At 38.2% G+C, this 11,608-nt stretch overlaps 1 protein-coding gene across 1 annotated transcript in view; it reads right to left on the reverse strand.

Annotated features, from left to right (window-relative positions):
- The window catches only part of LOC102735645 (death domain-containing protein 1), a 47,785-nt gene that overhangs the window by 20,223 nt on the left and 15,954 nt on the right, over positions 1-11,608 (reverse strand). Inside the window, 1 exon segment of the mRNA XM_081813169.1 lies at positions 10,139-10,383. Within this exon segment, the coding sequence (XP_081669295.1) occupies positions 10,139-10,383 (245 nt within the window).

An 11,608-nucleotide genomic window follows, 5' to 3' on the forward strand; every position in this document is an offset into this window, starting at 1 on the left:
TTTTTTTTTTTTAACATATAATGTATTATTTGTTTCAGAGGTACAGTTCTGTGATTCAACAGTCTTACACAATTCACAGCGTTCACCATAGCACATACCCTCCCCAATGTCTATCACGACACTATTGATTTTATAAGCAGCTCAGCAAATCAAAGGTACGCAACACCATTCAAATTTATATAAACTACCTCCTCTTTATTGTTCCACTTTTAAATTATAATCCCAATGCGTTTTTGTCATTCCTGAAGACTGTCAAGGTGCCTGTTCAGCTTGGAGCATTGTTTTTTTCTGGCATATTCTAATTTCTAGATTCTAGAATTAGATGCTAATATCTAATTCCAATATTCTTTTGTAGAATTTTTTTCGAGTTTCCTGATTTTTTTTGCCTTGTTTTGTTTTTTTGGCTTATAGATAGGAGTAGCCTTTCCAACAGAAAGAGTGATATGAATATTACAAGGAAAGGCCTGGGTAGCCACAAATATCTTCCTTCCAGGTTTGGCCACAACTGTAAAATCCCCACATTAGTCATTCCTTTGAAGGCATGGTAGGCTTCTGCTAAATGTAACTAACCATTAGGGGGAAAAGCAAACACGTAAAGCTTTTGCGGGCTATAAAGACTCCTCCTTCAATTCTTTTATCAATTTCCCCAGCATGCATTCATTTATTCATTAAACAGTTCAACAGAACATTATTGAATCCATACCTGGGAGATGGGGGATTGCAAAATGGAATGATCTCTGCTTCCAGCCCTGAGGAACTCAGTTACCGAAGGAGACTCTAGGTATCACAGTGAGGAGTGCCACCATTGGAATCAGACAAACTGGATTCCAACAGTAGCTTTGCCATTCTCCAGCTATTTTCCCTTGAACAAACTGCTCCATGCTTCCCCATTTTCTGAAGTGTCCTAGAACTTACCATCTTGGCCATTCACTTGCAGTTAATCATCAGTTCCTGTCCTGTGATGTTACTAGATTGTTGTAGTCAATTATTATTTATCTATTGCATTGTTTTATAACTTTTGAAGTGTTTATGCTTTACTTCCTGAACTGGATTGTAATTTCCAAAAGCTAGGGCTTTGACCACTATTACTATTATCTTTTAGGTCTTAGGTAATATCCCATATATAGCTGGCATTTAATTAGTAATCATTAATTGACATATTGGCTGATATTTCTACAGAAAAACATTACAGTTGGAGTTCATGAACTGGAAATTGTTTGAACTAATGAACATCATTTTTTTACTTACTAAATGTTACGATTTTAGAATACATGTAAACATATCAATTACTTTTTTGTTAAAATTTTCTCAGAGAGGGAAGAATTTATGTGTTTCCTATGTAAAAGAATTCTTGAAATCCACAAGACCATATGGAGCACAATTCCTGGTTTACTTTACTGTCTGCTGAGCAAAGAAAACCTTTCCTTGTATGAACAGACAGTGAAGGAGGGGGAATGAGGAGGAGGAGTGAGAAGGAACAGAGAAGGAGAAGGGGGAAGAGATGGGGAAGAGTGGAGGAGAAGGGAGAAAGAGGGGGGAGGAAAGAGAAAAAGGAGGGGTAGATAAAGAGGAAGGAGAGCAGCAAGAGAAGGGAAAGGTTCTCTTATGATTATACTGGTGGGCAAAGCCCCTTCCAAAAAAGGATCCTGTTTCTGGCTAAACCAGTTTTGATCATTTTCTTCCTTAAATATCTCATATACAATATAAGGTAGATTTTTCAGTGGTATGGTCAAGGCTGTCTTTGAAGGTCATTCTGATGGCTTAGAGGAAGGTAAGATTGCAGTCATGGAAGGCAGGTCAAGGAAGAGCCAAGGAGAGCTATTAACTGCAACAATGGAAAGAGGGAGAAGGCTTTGTAAAATTTTCACAGGTTAAAAAAAAATGGACATATCTCTACTTACCAAGATTTTAGTGTCTTTCTTCTATAATTGATAGGGGTGGAGCATAAAACAATATACATGTTATTACAATTAACTCTAGTGAGGAAAGCATGAAACTAAGTTACAGAAAATTCCAAAATCACCATGAGGTTCATGATGCCTCCCCTCCACCCACCCCCTGTCAAACACACACACACACACAAAAGCCAACAAAACTCTGATTTCTCTTATCCAGTTTCATTTGAAAAGCATACACCGGGTAAATTCTGCTTTCTTCACAGCCAGCAATGGGATATGAAATTCCATGTTATTCTTGAACCTTAAAATAACTCTGTAAATGATTACAACTAAAAAAACCTAAGTAGAATTGAAGAGCCTGTGAATGTAAAAATTTTCCATAGTTCCGGATCTTCTCATTTATATAGTTGAGATTATTCTTTATAGTATTTCATATGCTTAGGTAAAAAAAAAAAAAAAAGTCATATTAAAAAAAAAAGTCATTCCTGACAGGGCAGGGAGATGACCTTGTAAGTCCAAAGTGGTGAGAAGATGGTGATTGTGGCGTAAATGGTGTACCAGCCTCTGCCTGCTTCCTCCCTTTGACAAAGCAAGTTATTTAATGTGGTGAGAAAGTAAGTGTTGAAGCAGTATCATTATTTACTAGAAATCACATGTCATGAGTTCAGTTAAAAAAAAAAAAAAAGAGGAAGTTCAGGCTAAGCAAAACTTGGGTCAGCAGATGGCTTACGTAAATATGTAGGTGAGGTATGACTGAGAAAGTAGGGCCCCTGCAGAATCCCACAGAAACAGCCTCCAGACCCAGAACCCTTCTCTCCTTCAGAGCAAAACTTCCAAGCAGAGAGGAAGACTAAAAGGCAGTCACAATAGCACAAATAACCAAATGACAGTCACCTATGTGACGTGATTTCAGAAGCACACACATATGCACACACCACTTCCTTCCACCTAAAAAAACCTTTGAGAGTTTTTTGAAACTTGCCTTGTTTCTGCCAAAGTACAAATAGAAGTGGTGTGAACTGAATTCACTTGAATTTTTTGTAAAAGAAGGAAGTTTGAAGCACAGCTTAGGAAAGACTTAGAGACAAATCATTGTTCTTTTCCACCATAAGTTTACACATATATTGATTATGTGACCATTTTCAGAAGATCATATTGAAATGTGAATTAGCATGAGGACCCTCTTTATCGTTCAAACCAATTCACCTCTCTCTTCCCCTCCAATGAGCATTCGCCAGGGAGTCCTTGATTAAAATTCATGCCCATGACAGTGTGGGTACTTGCTGTTTCCCTCACCACAGTGCTCTCCTGGCCACACAGACAGATGAGTTTCCTGTCAGTTACTCCTCAACCCAGAAGGCACTCCACAGCGAAGCTTCTGTAAGCACACACTTCAAATTCTGTCAACCCTCCAAGGCTAATTTATTTTCCTTCTTGACACTTCTCACTTTCCTCTTCACACTTTGTGTATTTAAAATACAAGCTCTACTTATGAATTCATTCATGCAACAAACGTTATTTGAGCTCCTAACCCATGGCAGGCACTCTTCCAGGGCCTTGTAACTCAGCAATGAACAACAGATAAAGGTTCTTGCCCTCAAGGGGCTCATGTTCTCATTGTGAAGTAGTAGTGCTCCTATGATAAACATAATAAACAAAGAAATAAATGTTAATATCAATGCTTTAGAGGAAAGAAAAAAAAGCAGAGCACGTTAAGGAGGATCAGGAGTGTCAGGTTGTGTGGGGAGGAGTAGAGTGCAATAAGAAATAGAATCAGAGTAGGCCTCAGAGAGAAGGGGAAATTTCATCAAAGAATTAGAGGAGGTGGGGCACCTGGGTGGCTCAGTTGGTTAAGCGACTGCCTTCTGCTCGGGTCATGATCCTGGAGTCCCGGGATCGAGTCCCGCATCGGGCTCCCTGGTCAGCGGGGAGTCTGCTTCTCCCTCTGACCCCCCCCCCCTCATGCTCTCTCTCTCTGTCTCATTCTCTCTCTCAAATAAATAAAATCTTTAAAAAAAAAAAAAAAAGAATTAGAGGAGGTGAGGGTATTGGTCTTGCTGGTATCTGATGGATGGAAGAACACTCCAGGCAAGGGGAACCACTAACATAAGGACCTGAAGCAGAAGCATGTGTGGCAAGTTCCAAGAACACTAAAAGGGTCATTGTGGCTAGAGTTGAACAAGGGAAGAGTATAGGAGAGACTGTCCTAGAGTCAATGGGGGCCAAGTTCATACTGAGGAAGTAGTCTTTTACCGTGAGTGAAACTAGGAGCCATTGCAGGGTTTGGAGCAGAGACAGGAAATGATCTGACTGATGGTTTAGAGGCTCATTCTCCTATGACTTGACAATAGTCTGCAGAGAGGTAAGAAGAAAATGAGACCATACATGGTTTAGAGGCTCATTCTCCTATGAGTTGACAATAGTCTGCAGAGAGGTGAGAAGAAAATGAGACCATACATGGTTTAGAGGCTCATTCTCCTATGAGTTGACAATAGTCTGCAGAGAGGTAAGAAGAAAATGAGACCATACATGGTTTAGAGGCTCATTCTCCTATGAGTTGACAATAGTCTGCAGAGAGGTGAGAAGAAAATGAGACCACACATGGTTTAGAGGCTCATTCTCCTATGAGTTGACAATAGTCTGCAGAGAGGTAAGAAGAAAATGAGACCATACATAAAGAAACACTACTGTATGTCTGGTCCATGGGATACAAAAAGTTTTGGTTGAATGGATTAATATATGAAAGAATGGAATATGGAGGCTGAGGAATGAGACACAGAGTTCCTCACAAGCATGAGGTAATGGGTGATATGTTTTCACATCTTTGGAAATCAGACAGTACATTAAGGTCAAACATTAGAATTATGTGTTATGTGAATGTGTATGTTTCTATCTATATACATATGTATAAATATTTACTGCTTGTCTTCTGTGTGAAAGCACTTTTACTTTTGACAAATGCCTTCACCTAATTTACGCTGCATGTACAAATGTGTGCATACCATAGTGTTCGTTAATGCTAACCTCCATATAATAGGGCTGCTTTCATTTCCTGAAAAATAGCATATTCTAATACTGTCAAGCTGAGGTCAATTTTTTTTTTTTTAAATTCTGAACTTTGTAGAAGGAATCTGTTCTTACAAACTGAAGGTCATGGTTTCAATTCCCACTTAGGTATATTAGTTTGAGAAGAGGGAAAATTTTCTACAGTCACAGATTTTTTTTTCTCAACCCAAAAAACTTCTAGTAAGCAGGCATGAAAAAGGGCCAAAAGAATGTACCTGGAAAGCCCTCTACAAACCTATCTGGAAGAAAAAGAAAGGACTAATGGCTATGAACAGTAGCTTGATATATGAAGGTCAACAGACAAGTAAAATGTACTATCTTTAAACATGCCAAGAGAGTTTCAAGATTATCACTGTCAAGACTGAACAATCTTGGGGCGCCTGGTGGCTCAGTCTTTAAGCGTCTGCCTTCAGCTCAGATCATGATCCCGGGGTCCTGGGATCGAGCCCCGCATCGGGCTCCCTGCTCGGCGGGAAGCCTGCTTCTCCTTCTCCCACTCCCCCTGCTTGTGTTCCCTCTCTCGCTGTGTCTCTCTCTGTCAAATAAATAAAATCTTTTTAAAAAAAAAAGACTAAACAATCTTAAGGTTTGAAGAAATTGCCTCATTCATCTGACTATTCATAAATAATTATCGAGCATGTACTGTATGCCTGGCACTGGAAATGCAAATTGAACAGGACAATATCTGTGCCTGGATAATAATTGCATTTCCAACTAGAATAACATCACCCTCCAGGAGGGAAAATTCGCTCTTGGGCAAGTTGAAAAGACTTTGCACTTTTAATTTATAAAATACAAATATGCATACTGTGTATCTGTGATATTAAAATTTAATGGGGAGGGTTGATTAGAGGGAAAAATATCTAAAAAGACTCCTTAGGAGGGCAAAAACAAACACAAAAGATTGAGAAATATTTGTCTACTGGGAATCGAGTGATTATGATAAAATACAGTAACTGGCGGCGCCTGGGTGGCTCAGATGGTTAAGCATCTGCCTTCGGCTCAGGTCATGATCCCTGGGTCCTGGGATCGAGCCCCGCATTGGGCTCCATGCTCAAGTGGGGAGCCTGCTTCTCCCTCTCCCTCTGCCATTCTCTCTACTTGTGCTCTCTGGCTCTATCTCCCTGTCAAATAAATAAATAAAATCTTTTTTAAAAAAAAGATTACATTAAAAAAATAAAATAAAATAAAATACAGTAACTGCAGCGATAGGGAAAGTGTAGGGTGTTGTGGGAACACAGACCAAACACACCAAAGTTTATACCGAAGGGGAAGTCAAGAAAGCCTTCCTGGGAGAAGTCACACCTCAGCAGAGCTATAAGGGATGACCAGTAGGATTTGTTCAGGTAAGCAGGTGAGGAATGGTTTGCTAGAATCAAGGAAGAGGAAGAGCTTATGCAAAAGACCTGGACAATCACTCACATGGACTTTTATGGAGTGGAGCAAAATCTCTATAAAACCCTAAGCCATCTAGCTTGGCTAATTTGGCTCGTTGATTCATGAAGTTAGATAGGCCGCATAGAAAACACTGAAAACTGAAAGCTGAATTTGTGTCATGTTTTGGACCTCACATTTGTCCTCTCTTCCATAAGGGGCTTTCTCTCCATTGTTTGCCATCATCACAGTGAGGCCCTCACTACCTCCTGCCGGAGAATTCCAACAGCCCCCTTACTGTCTCCCACCAGTGTCCCTATAGCAGCAGAACAACAGAGTGAGCTGAGGAAGTCATGTACTAAACTGAGCCACCTGGAGAATGTCCCCAATGTCCCCTTCCTCTGCGCTGGAATCTTCATGTAGATCCAAATCAACTCTGCCAGCTAAATGTTTGCAAATGAGGCTATAAACCACTGGTTCAAGCAAATTTGAGTGCTCCATTAAGTCCGTACTTCTTAAATTTTTAGAATCTAACGAACACTACAGACCTCCTCCTCATTCATCCGGTCGCAAATATTTAAAGGACCTACAATGCGCCAGGCACTGTTCTAATCACTGATGGTGCAGCCAGAGTAAGGAGACAAAGTCCTTCGCTCATGGAGTTTGCTTTCTCAAGGGTCAAAGGCAAATGGAAAATATATGAACAAATACATAAATCTAATAATTTCAATTAATGGTCAGAGTTACAAAGTAAGTTTTAAAAGGCTCATGGGTTAAAGAGTGACTTTAGAAAAGGATGTGGGGGAAAAATCATAGGAGGTGATACGTAAGCTGAAACCGGAATGATAAAGAACCAGCTATATGACCATCTGAGGGAAGCGAGTCCCAAGTGTAGTGAGCAGCAAGTGCAAAGGCCCTAAGATGGAGATGAAAATGCACAGAGGGAAAACTGATAGTGGGTGTACATTCATACAGCTATACTGTTCTTAAATATTTTTTAAGCATAAGTGGTTTAATAGACTGCTACCCTACATATGCCTTCCAAGAACCCTAGAATCTCCTCCAAACCAGCAAGTAAAGAATTAATGTCTCTACAACCCAGCACCTCGGCTGTCATGGCTACTTTCAGTTTGACTGACGAGAATCCAGGTCATATCATTTGTTATATAATTTTCCTATCACCTTTACACTAAAGCATAATACTCATGAAATCATTATACAACTGCAGGGGTGAACACGGAAGTCCTAAAATCCATCTTATGTCCTTGAGTTTATCTAAATCCTAGTTTTATCTGCTAAAGAGACAAGAGCAGACTGCGGTTGCACATGTGGGAAGCTGATTTTCTGGGTTTGAATCCTAGTCAGACACTTACTTAGCTATGGGACCCTGAGCAAGTTGATGAAAATTTCTATGCCTCAGTTTCCTGTAAAATGAGAACAGTGATAATGTCTCATGTGCAGATTTAATAATATAGGACATGTAAAGCACTTGAGAGACATTAGAAATTATTATAATGGTTACTATATGAATTATGAATCCCTGTTAAGCTATGCCTACCACCTCCAGTGCAATTCATTCCTTTTTGTCATATTTTTTCTTCATTTCCACTGGCCAAATTTCTACCAACTTACAAAGCTCAGATAAAATGCTATACCCAGGGGCTCCTGGGTGGCTCAGTCAGTTAAGCATCTGCCTTCGGCTCAGGTCATGATCCCAGGGTCCTGGGATCGAGTCCCGCATCGGGCTCCCTGCTCGGTGGGAGCCTGCTTCTCCCTCTCCTCCCTGCTTGTGCTCTCTCTCACTATCTCTGTCACTATCTGTCTCTCACTCTCTCAGATAAATAAATAAAATATTTAAAAAAAATGCTATACCCACCATGAAATTTCTACCAGCATCAGCTTCCAGAAAATCTATTTTCCTCCTCTGAACAACTATGAGTACAATTTATCCCAATAGTCTAAATCATTTATTGTCTTACAAGGTGATTTTGTACACAGTTAACCCTTGAAGAACACAGGTTTGAAATGCATGGCTCAACCTATACACTGATTTTTTTTATAAATACAGCACATTACTATAAATGTATTTTCCTTATGATTTTCTTAATACTATTCTTTTCTCATTTATTGTAAGAATACAATATATTAAGCATGTAGCATACAATATGGATCAATCAACTGTTTATGTCATGAGTAAGACTTGTGGTCAACAGTTAGCTATTAATGGTTAAGTTTTGGGGGAGTCCGATTTTATACTCAGATTTTTGACTCTGCAGGTGTTGGTGCCCCTAACTCCTGAGTTGTTCAAGGGTCCACTGTACGTGTTTTCCGTACTCTGCGACATTGTAAATCATTTAGAGCAACACTGCCCCATAGAAATATATTTTGAGACAAACAAGTAATTTGAAATGTTCTAGTTAGCCACATAAAAAGTCTTTTTTAAACAGGTGAAATTAATTTTAAAGGGTTAAGTAATAATGTATTTTATTATATTACTTATATTATGATTATATATTTTATTTAGCCCATAACCGAAATATTATAATTTACTATAAAATCAATATAAACATGATTAATGACTTATTTTACATTTTTTTGTACTGCATCTTTGAAATCTAGTGTGTACCTTACACTTAGAGCACATCACAATTTGGACTAGTCATATTTCAAGCGCCCCACAGACACATACAGATAGTGGCTATCATTTGGGACAGCACAGGTTTAGGGCATGTATTACCCTCTATATCTCTGTATTTTTCATAATGCCTGGCATAGCACATAACCTATTTCGGAAGTTCAATTAATATTTGTCAAATTTATTAACTACTTTGTTAAGTTAAAATCAGTACAAAATCTAACAGTATGGAAAACATATTTCTGGTATTTGTAACACAAAGAGCAAAAACATGAAAAAATAATTTTAGCATCTTTAAAGAATAAGTTTACTCTTTAGAGTGATAAAGTGAATTTTTCAGTTATACTTCTCATTAAGAATATACTTTAGAAGTACTAAGTCCTGGATCATTGAAGAAAATAGTATGCACAGCAATAAAATTATTTGTTTGACCTATTTGGAGAAACAATTCAGTCTTACTTTCCTGTTAAGAATAAGGATTCGGAGGGGGAGATGAACCATGAGAGACTATGGACTCTGAGAAAGAAACTGAAGGTTCTAGAGGGGAAGGGGGTGGGGGGGATGGGTTAGCCTGGTGATGGGTATTAAAGAGGGCACATACTGAATGGAGCACTGGGTGTTATGCACAAACAATGAATCATGGAACACTACATCAAAAACTAATGATGTAATGTATGGTGATTAACATAACATAATAAAATTAAATTTAAAAAAAGAATAAGGATTTTAGGTAAGAGTAATTCACTCTTTAGTGTGCAGGATTTGACAAGTCTGGATGAAAATATTTTGAAGTTGTTTTCCTGCTCACCATTTGACTTCTTAAATGTGTTGTGCTCTGAAATATATTCAGTGTTTCATAAATGATTTTCCAGTTATTCTGATGCAGTTACAGAAAATAATGACATTATTTCCATAACCATTAAGAACATACTATCAGGACCAGACCAACTTGAATTATTCCTGTTAGAAAGTCAGGATGAAAGAAAGTGAAAATCTTGATATGTATTCCACCACTCTAAAACTGTAGCTACCCACTCCTTCCTTATCAACTCTAGACCTGCCTTTCTTTTTAACCTTAAGTATCCATATGCATGAAGTATAGATTATGGTAGAGAATTATGAGGAATCAACAAAATATGGTAGTTAAGGAAGTAAAATAACTTACCTTTGGCAATTTCAGTGGTAATTTGCAAATTGGCAACTGATAATGGTTTTCGTCAAGTATAAGAGATTGATCCAAGTTGTGGACTACCTTTTCTTTAGGTATTTTATGAACTACAATGGTGCCCTTATAATGAGGGCAGCTATAGTTTTCAAATTCATCCACCTCTTTGATTTGGAGTTCCAGCCTGGGTTTTCTTTGTAAATGAAAAATAAGCTTGTAATCTTTTCCATAATCCTTCCCATTGCCTAAGAAGTAAAATACATTTGTTACTATTAAAATTTACCACTTTGTCTTATTTACTTTTTTAAAATCCAAATAACTATTTCACTTTTTAAAACTTTTTAAGCTTTTTTGGTGTCATCGCCTTTTGCCAAAATTTAAGCAGCAATAGGCTGCGACTGCAGATTACTAAAAAGATTTCTTATCTGTAATTGGACCAGGTGCTCTCTGGCTTCTTCTCAATCTAATAATCTTTGATTTTCTTTTTCCATTCCATTTTGCTTTAACAAAAAACTATTGGAAATACTCAGTTCTTTCTGTATTTAGAAAATTATTCTTACCTTTCAATAATTGTCTTTTTTCTCTCTCCTAACTATTAATAGCATATGGGACCCTATCATGACCTCACAATAGGCATTCTAGATGTACGGTAGCCACTAGCAGTGTGTGGCTTGTAAAATTTAAGGTGAAATTAATTAAAATTAAATAAAATGAAAAATCAATTCCTCGGTCACTCCAGCCACAGTTCAAATATTCAATAGCAACCTATGTCAGAGCTCTCTCTCATGGAAAACCTGCCCAATGAAATAAGAGTTCTGTGAGAGATGTAGATGACACCAATGTTTTTCTCCCTGTTGAACTGCTAGATGTCATTTTGGTGAATCTCTAAAGCACAGTTAAATCTAGATTTGAATAACTCCAGGTTATGAAATGTGTTGGAGTATGTCTCTTCACATAAGTTTATATTTTAGAGGCAACTTGGCTACTTGAACAGAGCAATTCCTAGGACATCCTAGGAAAGGAATGAAAAGCCAGGGCTTGCCTTCTTAAAAGAGTTTCACTCTGGAGGGTATGTGCTCTGGTAAGCGCTGTGAATTGTGCAAGACGGTTGAATCTCAGATCTGTATCTCTGAAACAAATAATGCAATATATGTTAAGAAAAAAAAAAAAGAAGAAGAAGGTAGCGGGAGGGGAAGAATGAAGCGGGGGAAAATAGGAGGGGTAGATGAACCATGAGAGACGATGGACTCTGAAAAACAAACTGAGGGTTCTAGAGGGGAGGGGGGGTGGGAGGATGGGTTAGCCTGGTGGTGGGCATTAAGGAGGGCACATTCTGCATGGAGCACTGGGTGTTATGCACAAACAATGAATCATGGAACACTTCATCTAAAACTAATGATGTAATGTATGGGGATTAACATAAGAATAAAAAAAAATAAAAAAATAAAATGATTGTATGGAAAAAAAAAA

The sequence above is a fragment of the Leptonychotes weddellii genome, chromosome 2, assembly GCF_054177405.1.
Source record: "Leptonychotes weddellii isolate Sample4059 chromosome 2, ASM5417740v2, whole genome shotgun sequence".
Taxonomy (NCBI): Eukaryota; Metazoa; Chordata; class Mammalia; order Carnivora; family Phocidae; genus Leptonychotes; species Leptonychotes weddellii.